The sequence below is a fragment of the Octopus sinensis genome, linkage group LG29 (genome assembly GCF_006345805.1).
Source record: "Octopus sinensis linkage group LG29, ASM634580v1, whole genome shotgun sequence".
NCBI classification, from domain to species: domain Eukaryota; kingdom Metazoa; phylum Mollusca; class Cephalopoda; order Octopoda; family Octopodidae; genus Octopus; species Octopus sinensis.
The window spans coordinates 1,566,289-1,592,139 of record NC_043025.1 but is presented as its reverse complement, the minus strand read 5'-3'; the positions used below and the strand labels follow the sequence as shown (position 1 = coordinate 1,592,139).

The 25,851-nt window shown below is 34.5% G+C and overlaps 1 protein-coding gene across 1 annotated transcript; it reads left to right on the top strand.

The window, feature by feature from the left end:
* The first annotated feature begins 4,764 nt into the window (after positions 1-4,764).
* On the top strand, positions 4,765-25,387 carry LOC115225967 (adhesion G-protein coupled receptor G6). Its single transcript, XM_029796940.2, has 13 exons — positions 4,765-4,798; positions 5,265-5,422; positions 7,407-7,626; positions 8,026-8,197; positions 9,259-9,417; positions 13,327-13,455; positions 13,854-14,003; positions 14,775-14,890; positions 17,643-17,763; positions 18,680-18,824; positions 21,009-21,081; positions 22,298-22,686; positions 25,218-25,387. The coding sequence occupies exons 2-13, from the start codon at positions 5,284-5,286 to the stop codon at positions 25,262-25,264; spliced, it is 1,860 nt and encodes a 619-aa protein (XP_029652800.1). The 5' UTR covers positions 4,765-4,798; positions 5,265-5,283; the 3' UTR covers positions 25,265-25,387.
* The last annotated feature ends 464 nt before the right edge of the window (positions 25,388-25,851 follow it).

Genomic DNA, 25,851 nt, shown 5'->3' with positions numbered 1-25,851 from the left:
AAATAGGAAGGTCATCTGGTTTACACCCCCTTACTCACCCGAGGTGACATTCAATATAGGTAAATATTTCTTAACACTAATAGATAGATATTTTCTAGTTAACCATACTTATAGGAAACTCTTCAATAAACACAATTTAATATTTAGTTTTAGTTCAACTACCAATTTTAAAAATATAATCACACATAACACACAAAAACCACAGGAAAACAGCTGTTCATGCAGGAATAAAAAAATTGTGCCCGCTAAATGGAGCTTGCATGTCCGAGACCATCATCTATGAAGCTACCGTGGACTCTATAACCACTAAAGACACCGTTTCGACGAAGAAATACGTGGGCCTTACAGAGAGTAATTTCAAGACCAGGTTCAAGAACCACACCCTGAGTTTTAGGCACTGGAACAAAAGAAAAGCGACAAAATTATCTAATCATATTTGGTCTTTAAAAGATAAAGGTGTCGATTATAACATCCATTGGAAGATTTTGGCCAAATGTAAGCCCTACACCAACGGCAGCGGAAACTGCGGTCTATGCGACATGGAGAGATGGCTTATCTGGAAAAGCAGCTTAGACCCTACTACATGTCTAAACTCAGGGGCAGAACTTTTCGGATCATGCCCACACGTGACAAAATTTTTGTTACGTTTTTGGTCCCCTAAAGAAAACAGATAGAACTTGCTTTCCATATTATGTCCCAAAAAGTTTTTTATCTCATTATACCTTTTATTATTTCATATATTTTTATATTTTCACACGTAATAATTTTTTCTGTACTTTTTTATCCTGCATTTTTCCTGTGCCTATATAGACGTGTATATAGATTCATTTGTACACGTGTGTGAATATTTATGAGTGGGCAGTTTTAGATGTGTGCGTGTGTGCGGGCATAAGAATGCATATATATATAGACGTTTTTACTTAGTATTTTTCGATTTTTTTAGTTTTTTGTGGGGGCGGGGGCATATGTATATTCATTTTTCGTATATGCGTGTGTGTGTATGCGTATATACATATGTGCGGGTATGTACATATATGGGCGTGTGTGTGTATGAGTGCATAAGGGCATGTCCGTATATGAACGTGGTTTTTATGCTTTGTATACTTCCTTATGTTTTTTTCTGTTACCTTTAACCATGGTTTTTCTTGTGCGTATGTATGAACTTTTACGGTACGCACGTGTGTGTGTATGAGTTTGTATATATATATGCGTATATATTTGGCGAAAAATGCGAGTGAAGATGTGTACGTTTTCATAGTGACGTATAAGTACGCACGTGGGTCCGCGAGCGCACATGTGAGCGTATGACTAGCCATGTTTACGTGTTTACTATGAAATTTTAATCTTATTTTATATAAGTAGCAGAATTAAACAGCCTTACTAAAGTAAAGAAACTGTGGTCGACACGCATCAGTGTTGATACATTGTTATCCATAATCAGTAAATGAAAGTTTTTCAGTCAATGGTCAGATTTATATAATGGTGCAATTTAGGTCCTGTTATTAGGACAAAATTATTTTAAAAACCAGTTAGATTGCCATAACCTAGGAAAATTCTGCTGACTGTTTAAACTAATTATATTTATTTATTTATTATATCTGTCTATCTATCTATCTATCTATCTATCTATCTATCTATCTATCTATCTATCTATCTATCTATCTATCTATCTATCTATCTATCTATCTATCAATCTATCTATCTATCTATTCCTTTATCTATCTATATACGTGTATTTATTCTTATTTCAGTTTGGACAGAAACCGGACGATATTTGCAATTTACTCCAAGCCATATAGCAAGACATCTAAAAAACAACTGTTGCGCAATATCTCCCAAGTTTTAAACACATCCCAAACTTTGCGCAACGTCGGTGTTCAGCAAAGTCACATAGAGTTGTTTGATGAAAGTAAGTATTGTGTCTCTTATTTTTATCACCACTACCATCATAATTAGCTTTATCATCACCATTACCATCATCTTCGCCGTTGTCGTCATCGTCATCATCAGTAGATAATACCACAGGACACACACACACACAATCATCATACAGATCTATTTATTTACATTTTCTTTTTAATTATACCAATTACCTCGAGGGCAAAAATGTATTCTCCTTATGTATAGAAGTAGAAGGTGCAGGCTCCACTGGATTGAAAAATTCACACAAATCGTGCACTTTCATTTACTCGAACAGGAAAATTATTTAGTGCTGCAAATAATTTTCCTGAGCACAAATTTATTTTGTGTTATGTGGTCACGTTCATTTTCGAACTAGGAACGATAGATACTCAATCACAACTGACACGTCCAACAAACATAGAAGAGAAACAAATCACATCCCATTGCCGAGCAGTGATTTATTTTTTCTCACTCGGCTCCGTTTCCTTTCTTTTTACCACCACCAAATCAATCTGAAGTTTATGTATGCCCAGCATAAAATATATTATCATATACGATGGTCTTCTTCCATGTTCTCTCTACCAAATCCACTCACATGGACCCGAGACCATGTGATAGGAACCAAACTTCTTACCACGCAGCTACGCCTGCGCCTATGTATGTGTGTGCATGCGAGTGTATTATATATATTTTATGTTTATATATATATATATATGTGTGTATATGTACGTATGTGCCTGTATTTGAACGTACGTACATATGAACGTGTGTATAGGTATACGCTATTTCCAATTTTGCTTCAGTGGACAAATAGTGACTTCCAGTTGACAGTTTTAACTGCTGCGATAATGGATAATCCAAGCCACTGGAAGATGATCGAGGCTTTGGTCATATCTACTACGAGGATCCTTGATGTTTGAGACACGATTGCTTTGCGATATCAACAGGAATTGAAACAGAATGATCATAAGTTTCAAAACAAGCGTTCATAAAGAAATAAAATCCGTCTGAAAGTGAAATGTATTATAAGAACTGACTTCACAATCATTCAATGTGTGTATACATTCTTTGGAGACACTCTGTATATGTGTGTGTTGGTATGTATGTGTGTGTATGTGTCTGTGCGTGCATAATCATACATACTTGTATACATATATCATCAAGATATTGTAAAGAAGAATCGACAATTATACATCTTCAAAATTTATTACATTATTACTCTCTTTAAACGGCTGTTTTTCTACTTCCGTATTTCGAGCATTTCACAAGATACGCCTTCGATAAAACAGTTGCTCCCGCAAAGCAAAGTTAAATCAAATTTAGGAATGGGCGGGTGGTCAAAATTGGTAACAAAAACAGGACAGTGAAAACAAACAGGAAGTGCTAAGCCTCAACGAGGTTGTGGTGGCGAACGCGTGAAAAAAAAGCTTGGACAGGAGACAGACAAGAATACGTCTTCTTCTTCTTGGTCCAGTTACAACACAGAGAAAGAAACACAACTTAAGAGAAGTAAGATGGCCGATGGTCACGTTGGGAGAGTGAGGGAGAGAGAGTGACAGGCAGCGAACTGTGAAGTGGAGAAGAAAAGATTTGCAGATAGGATAAATGATTAAAATAGGAGGGGAGAGCGGGAGGTAGAAGAATAAGAGAAAGGAAGAGGGAAAAATGAAAGAGTAATAAAATAGAATAGTGGCAGAAGAGGAGGTAAAAGAATAAGAGAAAGGAATAGAGAAAAACGAAAACGTAAAAGATAGAATAGAGAGTGTGCATCAGAATTATTATGATAAAACTTACTTGAAGAGGGTGCGTGGCGTTCAATTATATAATAATAAAATATAATATATAATATATATATATACATACATACATACATACATACATATATATACATGTACTTGTACTTCGTATTTTTTATTGTTTACGTTTTGTGACGTCCTGTGCCCGTATATTCATATGTATATATATATATATGTATATATATATATATATATATATATATATATATATTATATATATATATATATATATATAATATATAATGTAAGTATGTACATATGCGTATGTATATATGCATATATATATATATATATATATATATATATACTTTTACTTGTTTCAATCATCTGACTGCGGTGATGCTGCAGCACCAAATTTAGTCGAGCAAATCGACGCCAGGATTTATTCTTTGTAAGCCTAGTACTTATTCTATCGATTTATTTTACCGAGCCTCTAAGTTAAGGTGATGTAAACACACCAACATCGATCGTAAAGCAATGGTAGTGGACAAACACAGGCACACAAACATATATGTTTGTGAGTGTGTGTGTATACGACGGGTTTCTTTCAGCTTCCGCCTACTAAATACACTCACAAGGCTTTGGTGGGCCCGAGGATATATTAGAACACACTTGCCCGAGCGAGGTGCCACGCTGTCCGACTGAACCTGGAAGCATGTTGTTGGGAAGCAAGCTTCTTACCACACAGATAAGCCTTTATATATATATATATATTTGCTTCCCCGAGAAGACTAACAATTCCAACATGTTCTAACATATTTTGAAGATTTTTTCATAGCTAGAGTATAGTATATCGCTCTCCGTATATGTTTGCAAACACATTCATGGCACATTGTCTTCAATCAGCCAGCATCCAAACTATTTAAACAGCAAAACTGCTGCTACTACTACTACTACTACTACTACTACTACTACTATACTACTACTACTACTACTACTACTACTACTATTACTTACTCTCTCATCCATGTTTTGTTTCTTTTCAGTGGTTTGTGATGAAAGCACACACAAATAACATCAAACCTTCTCCTGGCCAATGACAAAAAATAGAACTACTACTCAGAAATCCCATGTCATGCATATTTAGCAACAAGATACTGGTTCGTTTTTTTTTTATTTCAAATCATAATTGAAGTTTTCAGCGCCATCCTATTGTTAGAGAATGTTACTTGGTAGAGCAAATAACAGCTTTATAGATTAACACGATAGATTAAACGTTTTTTATGTTTTGAGTTCAAATTCGACCAAGGTCGACTTTGCCTTTAATTTTTTCGGGTCGATGAAATAAATACCAATTGAGCACTGGGTTGGTGTAAACGACTTATCTCTTCCCCTGAAATTGCTGGCCTTGTGCCAAAATTTGAAGCCAATATTAGATAAAGCTTTATGGTGGCGAGCTGGCAGAATCGTTAACGCGCCGGACAAAATGATTAGCGACATTTCTTCCGACTTTACGTTCTTAGTTCAAATGCTACCGGAGTCGATTTTGCCTTTCATTCTTTTGGGATCGATAAAATAAGAAGAAACTGAAATTCTTCTGACAAAATTTCACATTTATTTTTTCAGTTCTCCCAGAGACTCAGAAATGGCATCAAGTCAATATATGACGACAGCAAAGTGTTCACCGTTTACTGGTATCTGGAAAGAACCAGACATGTCACAATGTAACAATACAGATTGGATCACTCAACGACTGAAGGACATCGTAATAAGTATCGATACAGGTGAGCGAGCAATAGTTTCGAAGGACATTTACAATAGCAGAAGTAGTAGAAGAGGTATCTGTGTGTATGCCTTTGTATATCTGTTCCATTACGATCACCATGTGTGTGTGTGTGTGAGTGTTCATTCGTAATTAAAATTATCTACCAAAATGTAATGCGCCGTATTCTCCCTTTCGACTTCTCCAGCAATGTATTCATCTCGTCCAACGGCAAACCATTACGGAAATGTTATGAAAGAATTTATTACTTAGGCGGGTTGGGTATTATTATATCATTTAAAACTACTTTTTCGTTAACCTTCTTGAGAGAGGCTGAGTAGATAGAGAAGCAGGAAAACAAAGGGATATTACTGGTACATACCCCTTCGAATGCATTACGTATAAAACATTTAAATCTTCAATGACGCACCCTACATGCCTATTTGTCATAGAATATAAGCAATTTACTTCTCTCAAATGTTATTATGGCACTGTCAAATTGAATAGATTTTCATATGCATTTAGTGATGTGATGATTTCAATTTCTCATTAGACCTTCGTGAAAATTTATTAATTTTTAAATAAGGCGGCGAGCTGGCAGAAACGTTAGCACGCCGGGCGAAATGATTTGTGGTATTTCGTCCGCCGCTACGTTCTGAGTTCAAATTCCGCCGAGGTCGACTTTGCCTTCCATCCTTTCGGGGTCGATTAAATAAGAACCATTTACGCACTGGGTTCGATATAATCGCCTTAGTCCGTTTGTCTGTCCTTGTTTGTCCTCTCTGTGTTTAGCCCCTTGTGGGTAGTAAGGAAATAGGTATTTCAGCCGTCTTTACGCTCTGAGTTCAAATTCCGCCGAAGTCGAATTTCATTGGTTGCCATTAGGGTGGAGCAAAAAAAACTTTTTACACAGATTTTCGGAATATGTTTTTAAGAATATATTTTTTTATTGCGAAATCCTTTAAAAACCATTCTGTTAAAATCTAAAGTTCTAAAATTTACATCTTCAAGCTCCGCCGCTCACTTGAAATGTTTAATAATGAGCAAAAAATCAGTTTATAACACATTTGCCATTCTTCATTTTATTTTTCACCTTCGATGTTACGAATTAATTTTCTTTTGCAAAATTGTTTGAAAAACAAGTTTGTTAAAATCTCAAGCTCTGTCTGTTATATCTTTTGGCTCCGCAACACGCTTAAAATTTCAACATCATGATGCGTTATTGATTTATGAGGCATCACTAGATATAAACAACACTAAATTTAATACGATTATTGATTTTAATGCAATGGCCTAAAGTCAAGGCACAAAGCAGACAACTTCACACACGTACGACGTACGACCACACGCAACGACCTTTGCAGTGGTACTGGAGTGAAGTTCACACACCCGTTCTCTTTATATTCAATTCGGAACCTCAAGATATCAGTCAATTTTATTGAAACTTGGTATGCAAATTATTAAGGATACTATATTTACTGTTTTGCATTGCGCCATGTAGAAGTATGTGTTCGTTACAACTTATAATCCATGAAATCAAAAATTCGACCAAAAATAGCAATTTTCAAAACTTTCAATGACGTTGCGGAGCCTGAAAAACATATTTAAACCGCACAGATCGTGATACGCCTTTTGTTAACCCTAATCCGCAACGAAATATCGGTTCTTGGTTACCAATTTCGAAAGTTGCATTATTCGCTTCACCCTAATGTACGTACAGCCCTCACTACCACCACCATCAAGTATCTGTGTTACTCAACAATTAAAGGTTCCATAACTCCCCCACTATTCCAGTTAATGTTACAAAGAAGGAGACACTAACGATGTATAACATTGAGTATACAACTGATAAACTGAACGCATTCAGCAATCTTTGTGCTATTTAGAGTCGGAGTTGTTAGTTAAATTCTGGTGATTCATTAATTGTTAAGTAACACTTAATTTTCTTCTAATACTTCAACTCAAGGCGACTGTAATTTATTTAAATTTCATGTTAAATTTTCCAGCAAACTTCGACAATATTTCGGAAGAGATGTTAAATATATCAAAGAAATCAATATATTTCAAAGAAGTTGATGTTGACTTGGCTGTAGGCATTCATGAGAAAATGGTGTCATTGATACCGAAAGTGTCTGCGAATAATACACTTCGGTCCATAAACAATTTGATAAACATACCAGAGGAGGTTTTGGCTGGAGCTGAACAAGAGAATAGAAGTGACAACAGGTAATATTCAAATCACTTTTGATGATAGTAGTAGTAGTAGTAGTAGTAGTAGTAGTAGTAGTAGTAGTAGTAGTAGTAGTAGTAGCAGCAGCAGCAGAAGAAGAAGAAGATGAAAAAGAAGAAGAAGAAGAAGAAGAAGAAGAAGAAGAAGAAGAAGAAGAAGAAGAAGAAGAAGAAGAAGAAGAAGAAGAAATAGCAATAGCTGCAGCGGTCATATTTGGAGCGGCATAAATAATAAAAGTTGTTGCATCAACGCTAACAACAACAACAGAAGTATTAGAAGCAAGAGTAGCATGCAAAAATTTGTTAAGCGAAATAATTAGTGTAATTACACCTAAAGCTAATTACGTATTCGAAACACATTGTTAATTGAAAGTCGTTTTCTTGATTTCCTCACAGATTGCTGCATCTTATACAAGAAATCCCAGAAAAGATTCCACTGGAGGAGCAGCAAGTCACAGCTATCTATTCTAATCTTGGTATTGGTGTTGCCAAAGTGAAAAATGATACATTCGATGGTCTTTTCTATGGCGTTTCCTATGGAACCAATGGAACAGAACCAAAAACATGGGTACCAAAAGTTCTCATGATTACTCTCTTGTTAACCGTTTGTTCTAAACACCCAAGTTGATAAAATACATTAGAATGGAACATAATTAATTTTATTGTCATATAAAGTAGATTTTGTACTTATTTTATTTGATGCGGCTTACAATTCTATCTAACTATATATCTATCTATATACCTATCTTTGTATACGAGGAGATGCTGAAAGTCATGGCTTTAAGGGAATCGTGAAAGGGCTGGTTGGAAGGCCAACCTTCCGCGTTCTTTTACAAGACTTAAAACAACTAGAACCTCTGCAATGAGTCTGAGAGGGAAATATGTTGATTAAAATCATAATTAACTGATCCTCCTATATTTTCGTTTGCCCAAGGCAAGAAATTTTTCAACTTTTCAGCCCCCGCCCTCGGTATGTATGTATGTATGTATGTATGTATGTATGTATGTATGTATGTATGTATGTATGTATGTATGTATGTATGTATGTATCAATCAGATTAAATAGATCATCAATAACCCTAGCACAATAATTAGAACTTACATTCGTGCAAGTGGCCGCATTATTTTTCTGATCATTTGCTTCATCAGAAAAATATAACAAGTTTGTGCATGTTTCAGCTGTATACATCATCATGTGTAATTGTGTAGCTAAGGGAGTATATGTGTGTATTTGGTTGTATGTATGTGTGCTTGGTACAAAACGTTTCAGGAATAATTAGTGGAAAATTATGTCATTGGTTGAAAACAATGAGATAATGAGAGTTTTGTACAATATGCTTCTGTTTTCATGTCACTGCGATCCCAAGACAAGAAAGCGATCGAGGCAGAATGTAGAAAATTATTGAATAGACCAATAATTAGTCGACCGACTTAGAAACCCCAATGGTTGCTTGTGTATGAGATAATGGCAGTGTATGATACTGGTAGTTTTAGATATTATGTTACTTGCAATGTTGTAGTCGTGTAGTGGTTGTGGAAGAAGAGGTTACAATAATAGTAGCAGTAACAACTGTAGTAGTGTTATTTATTCTTTATTGATTTCAATTTATCTTTCTTTTTCTCCACCAGATATACGACTCACCAAATCCCGACCAACAAGAAGCAGATGCGAAGATCATGGCATCTATTTCATTACCAAGGAGTTTATTAAAACATCTGAAAGACGAAGAAAGGTCATCCGTTTCGCGGATAACTTTTTTCTCCATGCGGGACGATAAGCTATATAGGGTATGGAACAAAAATGGAAAAATTTCTTGTTGACCAGAGAATGTTTGAATTGATACATTTTGAGACAATACTAATACAATACAACTGCCAATGTTTGCGTGTATGTACACATCTATATATGAGAGTATGTGTATGTGAACAATTTATTACGCATATAGAAACTCAGGAGGGTATTTGTTTTGAGTTTTATTTCGGACAGACTACTCTTAAGGAAGTTGGTATATTAAAAACACAGAAATAACATCCACGAATCATCAGAAACCGATGTTTCAGCTTGATTGGAGCGCTACAGAATGACCAATACACCGGACATTCTGAGTTAATTTAGAGTCTTTGTTCAAATATAAAAATCTAAAGTTTAAACATTTGTTGATTTCTGTTGATCAGATATAAAGGAAATCACTGTTTGCTCTTGAAATAACATTAGATTAAAGTAACGACGTGAAGAGCATTTATAATTGAAATACAAATATAAAGCATAAAGTATACTAGCCATCTCTATATGGCTAACCACTAAGGGTGGGTGTTACTGTAGCTTGTAGCCCCAGGTGATCATCGTCTCCAGCTGGCTTTAGGCACACTTTCTGTGCCCGTATGGTATTTGCAAAGGGAGGTCATCCCTCTCTCGTCAACCTAAGTGATACGCACGGACTGCAGTTTCTAGGTATTTGCCTGTCTTCGGCGTACGGCAATCACCGGTTTTCGATGAAGGGAGACCGTTTGCAAATATTTATTTATTGTTTTTCCAGTAAATTCCGTCACTGATTTCGAAAATAAGTATTTGCAAACGGACTCCCTTCATCGAAAACCGGTGATTGCCGTACGACGAAGCCAGGCAAATACCTAGAAACTGCGGTCCGTGCGTATCACTTAGGTTGACGAGAAAGGGATGACCTCCCTTTGCAAATACCATAAGGGACGTTAACAGCTTTTACTCATCCCTTACACAATCGACCTCTTGGCCCCAACTTTACCATTTGTCACTATCTCTTTACACACTCTTTACCCACGTGTCCCACTGTCTGGATACCCTCATGTACCTACCTTCTTGTACCTCGTACATATACCCAGGCACCTCGTTACCTCTGTCTATATCTTGTTTTTACCTACTGCCACCCACACACATAAAATGGGATAGTCTGCATCTCCTCTGTTTGTCCTTCCACCATAATCTAACCTTCAGCATTAGTATAATACCACTCACCCCTATTTTTTCAAATATTCTCCTTCACTACCGAGGGGGATTTTTTCCCCTTTTCTTTGTTTTGGTGGGCTTACTTTTACTGGTAACACTGGAATATCACTTAGAACACATTGTAAAGAGGATGGTATCAGGAAGGCCATTCAGCTGTAGAAACCGTTGCCAAAGTCAACATTATAGATTGATATAATCCTGGGGTTCGTGGGATCCTTTCCAAGCATCAAATTCATGCCAGCATGGAAAACATGCTAAATAATGGTCATGATGAAGATTATAATTACTCTTACATATATACACTATCATACACATATGTATAGACATATGTATTTTATGCGTACATACAGAGGCTGGACACCTTAAAATCTCAAACAAATGTATTTTAATATGAGGTAGGATCGTCTTTGGCTTGAATTCTACGAGGTATGGACTCGTACAAAGTTTGAATTGTTTCCAAAGGAATTTTTCTCCATTCTTCAGCTAAAACAGTCTCCAGTTCTTGTAGTGATGATGGTGGAGGATATCGACTCCTTACTTGTTTATCTAAAATGCACCATACATGTTCAATAATATTGAGATCTGGGGACTGGTGGCCAGATAAGATGTTCGACTGCACTAGAATGTTCTTCATGCCATTCAGTAACAACTTTAGCTGTGTGAATTGGTGCATTATCATCCTGAATGATTGCGTTTCCCTCTGGAAGCAGTTCCGCAGTCATAGGATGAAGCTGATCAAGTAAAATGCTTAAATAGCCTAGACTATTAATACTGCCATGAAGGGAAACCATTGAGCCGGCGGATTTCCAAGATATAGCCCCTCAGATCAACACAGATCCTCCTCCATGTTTAACAGTTGGAAGAAGGCAGTCTGGTTCAAATGCTTCTTTTGTCTGTTTCTACACGTATACTCGGCCGATGGTCGAAACTAAGGTAGAGGATGACTCGACCGAGAGAATAAAATTCTTCCACTGCTCTAGGGATCAATTCTGTAGGTTTTTACTCCACTCTAACGTTTGTTTTTGAAAGTAATGGTTTTCTGATTGCAGCCCTCTCATGTAATCCGGCTTTGTGGAGCTCTCGGCGAACAGTTTCTGTCGGAAATGGGTTCTCGAGGTGGTCATTAAGCTCTGCAGTAGTTTTGGGATCTGTACTCTTGTGATCTTTTCTAACAAACAATTCACGTAAGAGTCCGATCGTCCCTATCTGAAAGTTTTGGTTTTCTTCCGGAGTTTTGTTTCGACGAAGAGGTTTTCTCATTACTTTCGAGACATTACTTCTTAATACACCAAACATTTCGGCTGTTTTCGTTATGCTAGCGCCTACCAACAATTTTACCTCTTTGAAAGTCTGACAGATCTGTCATTTTGATAAATTTTAATTACATTTTTCTGATGATATCTGAAAAGAAACAGCAATTTTAGCAAAACATTAGGGACACTAATAATAAATAAAAAAACAAAAATAAACAAGCTTTTGACGGTTTTATAGATATTTCAAAATTATGATGCTATGATGTTAGGTGTTTCCATTATTTTGTCCAACCCCTGTATATACATACTTTTATTCTTAATAATTTTTACAACGCCGTCCTAACCTATTTTCACTCATCTTTTTATATATGTATATTAGATTTTTATATATTTGTATATTCATGAATTTTTAATGTTTCAATATTTTAACGACTGATACATTGGTATATTTTAAAGACCGATATGCATTGATCCATGACAATATATGCATGATTGAATTGTTGAGCCTGTCTGAAATTCTCCTTAACCTTTATACTTTTTTATATCTTTGCGTCTCGTGTCTTTTATCTGAGCATTTCTGAATACTGCCTACTTAATACAAGAAACAAAGAAACTTTACTCTCTGTGTGTGTGTGAATTCATACATACATACACTCACATTTATACTTACAAATGGATTACAGAACAAATTACCAACCGGAATCTGTGTTAGACATCCATTTACTCAAGATGTTAAGCAGTGAAATTGAACGTGGGATTCGTTGATTACCAACAGAATTACTCGAATACCGGCCACCATTATGTAAACAATTTCAGTATTAAACAAATTATCCGTCCCTCAGAACAAGTACAACTGTCACGTGCGAACCCCCATGGGATATTTTTTGTAATATATATTGTATTATTGCCAGGCTTTCGACTTGCAGAATAGTTAGCATGCTGGGTAAAATGCATAGAGCCATTTCATGTCTTGAGTTCAAATTTCACCGATGTCGACTCTGCTTTTCATTCTTTCACAGTCAATAAAATAAGTACCAGTAATATTTTGGCAAGTTGTTAATTACCCGTAATTTGACAGTTATGTCTATACATTACTGATTTTAAAGAGTTGTGTAATAACATATCCACTGCATTTTGTGGTGCAGAGTATCTTGGTAAATATATAAGGTTGATATATTGTAAAAAGTCTCCGCTGTTCTAGTTATCATCGCTGCTCTTTATAGTTTATACACCGAATGGTTCCTTTTAAATGTATGAAACTACTGGTTTTTATGTAATAGACTTACTCCACCCCCTAAACTCTGGCCTTGTGCCAAAGTTTGAGACCAGTATATATTTTACTAAGTTGTGCTGTTGACTAAAGTAACGATGTCTAAGGACAAGAATAACATTTGATCGTTTCACGCTTTAGCAATGTATTCCATGGAATAAATTGATTTACATAATGAATTTTCTTTACAGGTAACACAAAACGCTAGTACCAAGCAAAATGTTAGAATCAACAGCCATGTTCTTGCGGCTAACATTCCTAACATTTCAGTATACGACCTTGAAGAACCAGTTAAGATATCGTTCAATATATTAGATCAGGTAATAGCTATGTATTTATTATTGCTGCTGTTGCTATTAAGGTTCATGCCATCCCTGACCCAGTAGACCTATGATGAAACACATCCCAGCCGTGTACACCATATCATTTTATATTTCATTAGGTATTTCTAGAACTACTCTATCCAATGTCCTTTTCTTCCCTTCTAATAACGATTCTGTGTAAATTACTAGAAAAGACATAGACTTATAAACAAGATGAAATGATCAGTTCAACTATGTCACAGCATGTATTATGGAGTTCACAATGTCAATACCAACCAAACATCGACGATCATGGTTTTTTCGGTATTTTCTAAGTCAGACGAGTCGCATTATAATTACAAATATTCTAATTACAAAGTAATTAGATCAAATTATCAATGTTCAATTTTTTTCAGAATGCCACCAACCCACAATGTGTTTACTGGGATGAAAGCTCAGGACTGAGTCCCGGGTGGTCATCAAGAGGTTGTCGAATATCCAAACATGAATCTGGAAAGGAAATAGTTTGCTCCTGTGACCATCTTACAAGTTTTGCCGTACTAATGGTTGGTAATAATTTGACAAGTTGTTAATTACCCGTAATTTGACAGTTATGTCTAATCATTACTGATTTTAAAGAGTTGTGTAATAACATATCCCCTGCCTTTTGTGGTGCAGAGTATCTTGGTAAATATATAAGGTTGATATATTGTAAAAAGTCTCTGCTGCTCTAGTTGTCATCGCTGTTCTTTATAGTTTATACACCGGATGGTTCCTTTTAAATGTACGATACTACCATTCCCAATGTAATGCATAGTAATTCCTTCAGCATTGATGTGAAGTGGGTAGAGATCGTCGGAATCATCTCTCCTGATTTAAAAATCTTCATTTATATTGAGACATGCTTGCTATCCAGACGTTAATATTTGGTCTCTTCATGATTCTGTCACAAGATCTCTCCTCTCGTGCATGTCATTTCTCCACCTGAGACTTTCATTTCAATAATATACATGCTCCAAACAATACCTCTGCTACCTACAATAAAACATCCCCCTGTCTGCGGTAACTATTTCAGCCTGAAGGAAAGCGGAGCTAAAGGCACATGTTTGTTCACCCCATTCCAGTTCTGCCATCACCTAACATCACGAAGACTGAGAATAAATAGCCAGATCCTTGATATTGTTTCTATTAGTGTCAACCTTACCTGGAACATTATTAATGCAGCAGAGTCCTCACATTCTACATCAGCATTATACACTCTCGTTTTAAGTACTAACTGACATATAAGAAAGGAGTAGTAGGAGGAGCTAATCTGTTTTTGTTTGTTTCTTTTGTAGAATGTCTACCAGGCTGAAAGAGAGACAGACAATGCCTTATCTATTATATCAAAAACAGGCTGTGCAATGTCATTCGTCTGTCTTGTTCTTACAATAATAATTCATGTTTGTTTCAGGTAAGCATTTCAGTTTCTACTTCCTTTTATAAACTATTCAAATGCAGAGAGAGACAGTATACCTCAGTTTGTGGGGTACTCACAGGCTGGTCAGATCGGTGTGTTTGATGTCTATAGGGAAAATATGGGTGAGGAAAGAATTCCAGAATATTATCACTTTGATGAATAGCTTTATAATTCACAAAAAATATAGAACAATAGAGTAGTGACAGTAGTGACTTCGTCTCTACTACTACTACTACTACTACTACTACTACTTTCTGGTATATTACAACTAATTTTCCTTTGTATCTTTTATTTGTGTAATCGTATTTGCTCACCCAGAAAACAAATTCAGAATAATACCACTCACCAAGACAGTATTGGATTTCATGAAGAAATCGGGTATTACTTTGACTAAACTTCGCCACATTAATCTCTCTCTTTTAAACAAACACAAGAGTAGCCCATCCTTTATGTGGTCATTTAGTATGCTAGAAATAGCATGAATCCAGTGATCACGTGGGGATGTTCTAAAGCCTGTAACATAACAAATAACTGTTTCAACAAATTCACATTTTGAATTAAGCCAGTATCTCTGAAAAATTTCCTTTTATGGAAAACATACGCATTTAATAAATTCTAGATAGGAAAAGATGGAATATGCTTCAGAAGTATTTTTCTAACATAATTGTATTCTACATCATCAAAACGTATGGTTATGATGAAAAACAAATTTCAGTATAATCGCAATCTACGTCATGTGAAATTAATTTGAAGAAACATTTTTATCGAAAATTTCCAGTGAAACAAGTTCCCCGTTTAATTCTCACTGGCAGTGCTTAACTTTAGTCAAAAACATGAGGAATATTTCGTTACCCATGCTGGAGTTGTGAACAGAGAGTATGAAAAATTCAAATTAAATTAATTTACTCCGAACATATTCAAATGTCTAGTTTCTGTTCGAGGGCTAACTGCAAGCAAAGATGCAGATTAACGAAATTTGAACAAGACCCAAACTTAACTCTACAAGCAGCGGCTAAAGAATTCAAGAGTATTATTAATTTAAGACATGATGCGGATAAAACTGAAGAAAAAGATTGTTCACAGATTTATGCGTGTCGACCTGAAACGGCTAAAAAAAAAAAAACAACGAGTGTCAAAACCCAGTCCATACTCTGAGTACGGAGGTTTACATTTTAAAGGTAACTGTCCTTTTAAAGATCTAAAATGTTTTAAGTGTGGAAAAATCGGACGTAAAAACTCACATTGTAGAGTGAAACGAATAAAAAAGGTCGAACGAAAATATTCTGGAAAGAATGTCAACAAAAATTCTGAGGCTCAAAAAAGAAAATTTGTGTCTATAAAACTGAATAAGGGGAATGTGAAGTTACAGCTGGATACGTGCAGTGATATCGCGATATTTAACACAGATGCATGGAGAAATAAAGGGAAACCTAGATTAAAGGAAACTTCGAAAATTGCGCGAGGGGTTTCAGGAAAGAAATTACATTTTATGGGCGAAATGTTAAGTGATGTTACAATTCGTTGAAAAATTTTGAGAGCCAAAGTTTTTATGTTGAATAATAAGACAAATTTATTTGGAACAGACTGGATGGAATTATTCAACTTAGGAGACCTCCCCGTAAATATTTTTCGTAAAGATGTGAATGGTTCTTCCGCCTGTACAAATAAGGCGTCAGAGGATTAAAAAAAAAAAATTTTTATATTTCCTTGAGTTTGTTTTTCTGATGAATTAGGTCTTTGAATCAAAAATGCGAATTTTCAAGTGAAAGAAAACGCTATAGTGGTATTTAAACCAAAACGAACTGTAACTTTCGCCGCGTTGAAACAAGTCAACGGCGAATTGGATAGACGTGAAAAGCTTGACATTATTGAAAAATTGATCACACAAAATGGGCGTCCGCAACAGTTTATGTCAAGAAAAAATAATAAAATCCGAGTATGAGCTGACTTTTTTAAGAAGTTCAAATGAATTCTTGAAATCTGGAGTAAGTTGAATGGAGAAAATTTCTTTCCAAAGCTGGAAGTATCTGAAGCATACTTGCAGGTACAAAGTTGATGAGGAATGTGTTTAAATTATGGACAATAGATACCCACAAAGGATTGTATAAATTTAATCGACTTCCCTTTGGTATAGAGAGGTAGAACCTGGAATTTTCCAATACGTTATGGACACATGCTCGCAGGTTCGGATTTCGCTATAGCTTCCCTTGACGACATACCCATAAAAAGTGAATCTCGTGGTCAGCATACTGAGCATGTTAAAAAGGTCTTCGAAGAACCAAAAGATTGTGATTTTAAGGTCAACGAGGAAAAGTGTGAATTTTTGATGCCAAGAATAAAATTTCTAGGGCAGATTATCGATTAAAATGGACACAGACAAGACACTTCATGGGTGGTGAGTGCAATAAAAAATATGCTTCCACGACAAACATCTTACCACACAGGCACAGATAAAATATTTATTGATTTTAAGATATTTATTGATTTTAAGATATTTATTGATTTTAAGATATTTATTGATTTTAAGATATTTATTGATTTTAAGATATTTATTGATTTTAAGATATTTATTGATTTTAAGATATTTATTGATTTTAAGATATTTATTGATTTTAAGATCCCCTTTATTTTCTGACTGAGCCAGCCACCAACACACACAGTCGTAGTTCTTATTTATGCATTGAGTGAGTGTTTTAGAGTTTGCTTCAATAAATAAAATATTAATTGTTTTTGTTCATTATTTCAGAAAACTATGGGATTTAATGAGTTCAAAGGTTTTAGTAAGCCTGTGCTCTTCTTTGGCTGTCACTTATTTTATCTTCCTTGTCGGGATGCAGTCATACGTACAAACAATGGCTGGTTGTAAGGTAAGCGAAAAGACTTCCCAGCCATTGAATATTTTGTTTTATGTTAAGCGTTATGAACAACCGTATACTACCTCAAATACATTCCACCCTGTAATAACCTACGTTGCAACTGTTTCCAACATTTTCCCAGTTTCAACTTATTTGCGGCCTTCAATTTGCCCAATATTCTTTTATCAAAAGATTCCAAAACTTTTATCTTCAAATTGTATTTTGCATAACGTCTTGCACACCTCCCCCTCACCTTTATATGAAACGTCTACCCCAGCCAACACGTCTGTCTTAGCCTCTCGTTCAACCAAACGGTTCACTATTCAGCAGGTCAGAAACCACCGTTGGATTCAGGAAGATGGTGGACCTCCTAAAAGTCTGCCCCCTAGTCCTGTTATTGGTGCTAAGGGTCAAGTTGGAGAGTTCAGTGAATATATTCTACGCCAGATGCACAGTAATGGTATTGATCAGCAGCATACTATCGAATCTCTGAAAAATAATGCATATGATCCATGTAGTGCAATATATTATTTATTACTTGATCGGCTCAAGCAACATCGTAGCAGTTTTCCTGTTTATAATCAACTGGATGCGCGAAAACGGCGACCAAGTCAAATTGCTGAACAAGCCATGAATCCACGTCTTGCTTCCACCCAAGCACCAAGTGTAGTCCCAAATCCAGCTCACCGCATGCAACCACTCAATACCAAGCAAAGTTTGTTCACAAAAGCTACAGACTGTGTCCCTTCAGCAGGCGTCTAATTTGGGTTTCACCCTTTCTGGGTTTGTAAACCTAAAATACCAATGAAGTACTGACATTGATATAGTTAACCATATACCACCACCCTGCAAAACAATATCTATTTAAGACCATGTATCAATCTCAGAAATCAGTAACCTGTTGTCGTTGTTGTTATTATTATTGTAGGCAGTGGCTGTCCTCTTACATTACTTCCTTCTGACATCTCTCGCGTGGATGAGTGTTGAAGCTTTCCATGTCTTCCTAAGTGTGGTCGTTGTATTCAAAAGATATCAGACGTCTTTTATGAAGAACAGTTCAATTTTGGCCTGGGGTATGTATAATGGCTTTCTGGTTTTGTCTCAAACTTTATATCTTACGCAAATATAATTTCTTTTCTCTCTCCTTCCCTCACACACACACACACACACACACACATTCTCCTTATTTCGTTTTTTGTGTTTGAAATTACTTGATGGGAAAAGGTTCACTTGAATGATTCAAAACCAGTATATCTGGATCTTATTCATTTCATTGCGCCAAAAATGTTGAAGGGGAAAGTAAGCCTAGACAGTTATTGAACTCTGGATACAAAACACTGTTAACCATATTTCTTTAAGTGGATGTTATCCAGTAGGGGTTCCGTTTATATTTCCGTATTATTTTGTTCTAACTTTACAGAGATCATTCACAATCACATCTAGGATAGTGCTGTATGTCCTGAATCCTCTACATCATTATCAATCTTACAATATTTAGGAGCACTTTTGAAGCTAGTAATTAAAATCTCGTTGCTTTAAATAGCCTCGGTTTAGTTTACAGATCTGTATCACAGTAAAATCTAGCCACATTGAACTCTGGGTGAAAACATCCCTACCTTACTGTTGTAGTTTGGTGCTACTTCAGAACTGATTAAGCAGACCTATGGTTAAAAACGTTCTGTCGATGATTATCTTGTCAATACATCAAACACTACACTATTCAATTTATTCTTCCATTTAGAAAGACTGAAGAATGGTACTTAAAGAAATTTAGCTAGTCTTTCTAACACGCTGAACAAAGTACAGAAATTTAAACCTTTTTTGACAGTTTCAATTTTGTAGTATTATTGTGTAGCGTAGGTAAATACCCAGGTTATGGTGGATTACTATATATCGTACATTGAAAATGGGTGAGATTTTAAGCTAAACTGCAGAGGAACCAATGGAAACATGGACTGAGAGGTCTGGTGGACTCACATCTGATGTGAAACATTCTTAGCTTATATTTTCATTTCGGTGAAGAAAAGAGATGACACAGAAGCTAACAACAAATAATCAAACATCTTCACTCGGTCGTTTTACTTGTGCAAATTGATGAGAGTTGCATGTAGATTGATGAGAGTTGCATGTAGAATTTAAATAAGACTCAAGGTTGTGGGTCCAATATTATATTTAGACGGAACCACTGCAAAATACTTTATTGTTGATGTCGCTATTTGACCTCAGATTAACTCTACTGATTCATGAGCAATGACGTTCTTGACGTGACCATTCCCTCTGTTTAGACATAGATTATCATAGGTGACATAATCCAATATGTTATTAATTTCCTAAAATACTGTAAATTATTCTTCCTCAAATATTAGGCTTTTATTTCTTAGCAGATCAATAGACCATGTAGGAGTTCCCTCTTAATAATGTTTGCAATCTGGTCATGAACGCAGAAAATTCCAAATATGTCATCTTTTAGAGAGTGACACAAAAAGAACGCTTGTTTTAACGTAACTTGGAACAAGGAAAATGTCAATTGCCTAAATACCTCAATGAATGAGTTGTGGAAAAAAGATATTAATTTTTACTTAATCAACATGGTAGTTCAATCAAGAATAAAGACAGGTGAAGTACATGTATTATTTGGGATCGAATAGATTGGTAAACTGGCAAGATGTTGGAAGTAGTTGAAAGGAGATGCAAACGCGTGGATACAAAGATGAATGAAATATAATATTTATACATCCGTGATGAAATGTAAACTATAGAGAACAAAAGCACACCCTCCTTGTTCTAGTCTGTTGGGTAGGCTAAAGTTATTTGAATTTTCATGCAAATAGTTACAGCCTGATTTCGTCTCTTGACAGAAATCTAAGAGTTATCCATTCTGCACTTTCACCGGACATGCGAAGTAATATGTGAAGTTGGTGACAGTGAATCTTTACTACCCGACCAGGCCATTTAATCTTCATAAGTTTGTCCAAATCGTTTTTACATTTTATTACTTTTTGGTTCCCATTGAAACATATTGTTGAAAGAATCCATATTGCATATTACTGGTACCTATTTCCAAGAAACCAAAGGAGAATATGGCATGAAGTGGCGAGTGTGTGATACGGAATAAAATATTCATTTCTTTTGAACTCGACAGTTTTTCTGAACAAAAACATTGTCAACAAAATCCATTCAAATGTCATATAATAATGATTTTAAATATTAATTAATATCTAGAGATTTATATTCATTTCTGTAAATGTCGTTATCAGGTATTCCAGCAGTCATCGTTATAATTACCCTGGCAATTAACTCCACAAACAATTACATCAAAATCGCAGAGGTGTAAGTATTTTTCTTTTTCGTTCACCTCATTTTCTCTGCTCTTCACAACTAATATTATTGCTAGATATATATTACCCCTTTAGTATTGTAGAATACTAGGTCAGCTAGCATCAAGCCACGACTTTGATTGCTGGTAGTAAACCTACTTCAATATCATTGTTAATGCTTTTGTTCTAAGACTCATGAATATCAATGATTTCATTTGTGTTTCTCCTCTCTTCAATTTAATAAGACCAAATATCTACTGATGAAAGCAACATACAAAAATATAAACAAAACATATATATATATATAATATAATCAATCCAAACATGAACGAGCAAGAAAAAACAATAACGCGAGGACGTGGAACAAGTACTGTTATTGGGTACTCAGGAAAGGAAAGAAAAGAAAGAGAATTTCACGTTTCGAGCGGAGCTCTTCATCAGAAATACAGAAAAAGTCCAAAGAAGGAAAGGCGGAGAAAGAAAATCACCAACAATACACACGCAGTCACATATTGAAATGACCGGAACTGCCGCTACGTTCTGAGTTCAAATTCCCCCGAGATCGACTTTGCATTTCATCATTTCGGTGCCGATAAATTAAGTACCAGTTACATACTGGGGTCGATCTCCCCCGAAATTTCAGGCCTTGGGCTTATAACAGAAATGCATATTTTCTTTATATAATTTGTTAAAAATCATTTTTATTAAATTCCCTCTTAAATTGAAATGACATAGACTCACTTCTGTGCTATTCTCATCTCCATATCTTATATATATACAAATTTCAAATGTATAGACCTCTAATCTTTTGTCAACCTGTGTGTGCGTGTGTGTGTCTGTGTGTGTGTGTGTGTGTGTGTGTGTGTGTGTGGTGTGTGTGTGTGAGTTTGTATGTCTGTGTTTGCCCCCCACCGACGATGCTGGTGTGTTTATGTCCCCGTCACTTAGCAGTTCGGCAAAGAGACCGCTAGAATAAGTACTGGGCTTACAAAGAATAAGTGATGGGGTCGAGTTACTTGATTAAAGGCGGTGCTCCAGCATGGCCGCAGTCAAATGACTGAAACAAGTAAAAGATTAAAGAGAGTACATAATTTGTCGCAAGTATGAGACATTTTTTCGTTTCGTTTTGGATCGAAATCACTCCACATAAATCCTTGTCTGATACTTCATTTTATTGGCTGAACATCTGATGAATTTCTTTTCTTCATTGCTTTCTGTTTTCTTTGTAGCTGTTGGTTAAACATACCTTCTTTCTTTGCTGCTTTCCTGACTCCCGTTGTGATGGTCCTCATCTTCAACTTTATCATGTTCTCTCGTGTGATAACACGTCTCATATCAACGCAAAGAAACAAAAGATTTGAACACAAAAGAAGAAAAGTGCGTGTTTTGGGCCTGGTTGGTTTGATGATTTTGCTTGGATTCACATGGGTCTTTGCATTCTTCGCTGTTAGGGAAGCGACAAAAGTGTTTGAGTATCTTTTTTCTATATTCAATACCCTTCAAGGAATGTTTATCTTCCTATTTTATTGTGTGTACAAGAAAGATACACGTGATGTCATCATAGAGTCCGTGAATAAACGAAAGAGAGCGAATCCCAGGAGAGTTGTCGCCGGCAGAAGTAAGTGCGATTTGTGTTGGTTTCTTTTTTATTCATTGCACCGTGAGAACCATCGCCAATATTGTCGTGATAGTGATAATCACAAACACCATTTCTAACAACGCAGTCACTTTTAGGATAGACATCATCAAAATATCAACACTGCTGTTGTCGTCGCAATCATCGTCGTCATCATCATCATCATAATCACTACCTTCATCATCATCGTCGGTGTCGTCTTCGTTGTCGACGTCGTCCAGATGGGGGGAAACCATACGCCACAGAAACCGGGAAACCGGACCCATGAGCCTGGCAAGGCTTGAAGAGGGCGACGTTTATCGTTTATATATATATATATATATATATATATATATATATATATATATATATATATGTATATGTATATATTAGAACGTTTGGAGATGATGTACAGGTATTTAATATTAGAAGAAATAAAGTACTCAGAAATTCGGATGGTTTTATATTTACAGATATTTATTTGTATATTACATGTTTTTATACATCATATAACTTATATCATATATTAGCGCTTTTGTCTATTCTGGTGGAGTTTTCAAATTGAAATAAGTATATATATATATATATATATATATTATATATAATATATATATATATATAATATATGTATGTATATATGTATGTATATATGTATATATGTGTATATATGTATGTATGTGTATATATGTATCTATGTATATATGTATGTATGTGTATATATGTGTATATATGTATATATGTATATATGTATATATATGTATATATGTATATATATATATATATATATATGTATATATATATATATAAATGTATATATATATATATGTATATATGTATATATATATATATATATATATATATATATATATATATATATGTATGTATATATATATGTATGTATATATATATATGTATATATATATATGTATATGTATATATATATATATATGTATATATATATATATATATAATATATATATATATATATATATTATGTATATATATATATATATATATGTATATATATAATAAAGTTTATTTGTCAACAGAATGTGGCAGTCCTCCACAGGAACGTGTTACTGTTGTTGAGCTCCAGGGAAACATCCTTTCCTGCTGGCTACCAGATGTATTTCTCTTTAGGGGATCAGCGATTATGTCGCTTTAAAAAGTACATAGCATGAGCAAGATGAGTAAGCTCCCATCACTGACCTGTGATTATCTCACACCGAATACGGGAAGCAACCCCGAAACATAGGTCTGTGGGTATCATAAAGGCTAGAGATTGGGACGATGAACTCCGTTGCTCATGTTATGCTAGACGAACACAAACTGTATGTCGGTGGCCTACTGGAAAAAGTGTTTTCCTGAGGCTAAACAACAGTAAGATCATCCTATGTAGGACTGTCACATTCTGTTCACAAATAAACCTTACTGTTCGATACCGTTACATATCTCTCGCTCAAACATCTAAAACTAGTTGTTTTTCTCATATATATATAAATATATAGGCGCTGGAGTGGCTGTGTGGTAAGTAGCTTGCTAACCAACCACATGGTTCCGGGTTCAGTCCCACTGCGTGGCATCTTGGGCAAGTGTCTTCTACTATAGCCCCGGGCCGACCAATGCCTTGTGAGTGGATTTGGTAGACGGAAACTGAAAGAAGCCTGACGTATATATGTATATATATGTATGTATGTATGTTTCTGTGTCTGTGTTTGTCCCCCTAGCATTGCTTGACAACCGATGCTGGTGTGTTTACGTCCCCGTTACTTAGCGGTTCGGCAAAAAGAGACCGATAGAATAAGTACTGGGCTTACAAAGAATAAATCCCGGGGTCGATTTGTTCGACTAAACAAATAAAAAATATAAATTACAATATATATATATAAATATATACATATATATTGAATATATATATATATAAATATTATATATTAATTATATATATATATATAGATATATAATATATATATTAAACTATATAATATATATTATAAATATATATATTAACTATATATAATAAATATATATATATATATAAATATATATATTAAATATATATATATATATATATAAAATATATATATTAACTATATATATATATATATAAATATATATATTAACTATATATATATTATTCATATATATATATGTAACTATATATATACATACATATATATATATGTAACTAATATATATATACATATATATATATGTAAATATATATATATACATATATATATATGTAATATATATATATATATAGATATATTTTATATATATATATATATAGATATATTTATATTATATATATATACATATATATTTTTATATATTATATAGATATATATATATATATACATATATATATATACATATATATATAACATATATATATATATATACATATATATATATATATATATATTATATATATAATATATATATATATATATATATATATATTAAAGTATACAATCCAGGAATTAACAAGTTTAAAATTAATATTTTATATCGTTTTCTCGTGTTTCCAGGATTTGGTAATGAAATCGAGGATAGAAGAGCAGAAACAAACTTCTAAGTGAAAATTGAAAAAGTGCCTTCAAAAATCGCCTTCGATAATATTTTACGTCATAAAATAATATTTTCTCCATATATGATATTAAATATAAATGTATAATATTAAATATAAATAAATACTCTTAAATATGAATATATAATATTAAATATAAATATTAATATTAAATATAAATATATACTCTTAAGTATGAATATTAAATATGAATATATAATATTCTTTTCTCTAGGCACAAGGTCGGAAATGTTGGGGGTGGGGGCCAGTACGCAACTGGTACCTAATTCATCCATCCCGAAAGGATGAAAGCAAAGTCGACCTCGATGGAATATAAATATATAATATTGAATATAAATATTCAATATATTTGCTTGTTAAGAAACTATATTTGTACCTTTCGGTTCACCACTAGGCAACCGAGAGACTGCATAATCCACAATAATATAATCTTAAATGTTTAGTTTTCGGCTTTTTTTATTACTCTATATCTGTATCCTATGACCCGTCGTAACATTTCTATTTAGCCTATTGCTTGAAACACAGGAAAACAGAAAATGTTGTTTTGATTTGAAACTGTGTTGATATTCTTTCTT

What these genes read in the sequence shown, in the direction of transcription:
- LOC115225967 (XM_029796940.2), top strand. Translation starts at nt 5,284, where the DNA reads ATGGCATCAAGTCAATATATGACGACAGCAAAGTGTTCACCGTTTACT. An exon ending in GGGACGATAAGCTATATAGG is followed by an intron (nt 9,418 to 13,326) that starts GTATGGAACAAA and finishes TTTTCTTTACAG; the next exon opens with GTAACACAAAACGCTAGTAC. An exon ending in GAGAGTTGTCGCCGGCAGAA is followed by an intron (nt 22,687 to 25,217) that starts GTAAGTGCGATT and finishes TCGTGTTTCCAG; the next exon opens with GATTTGGTAATGAAATCGAG.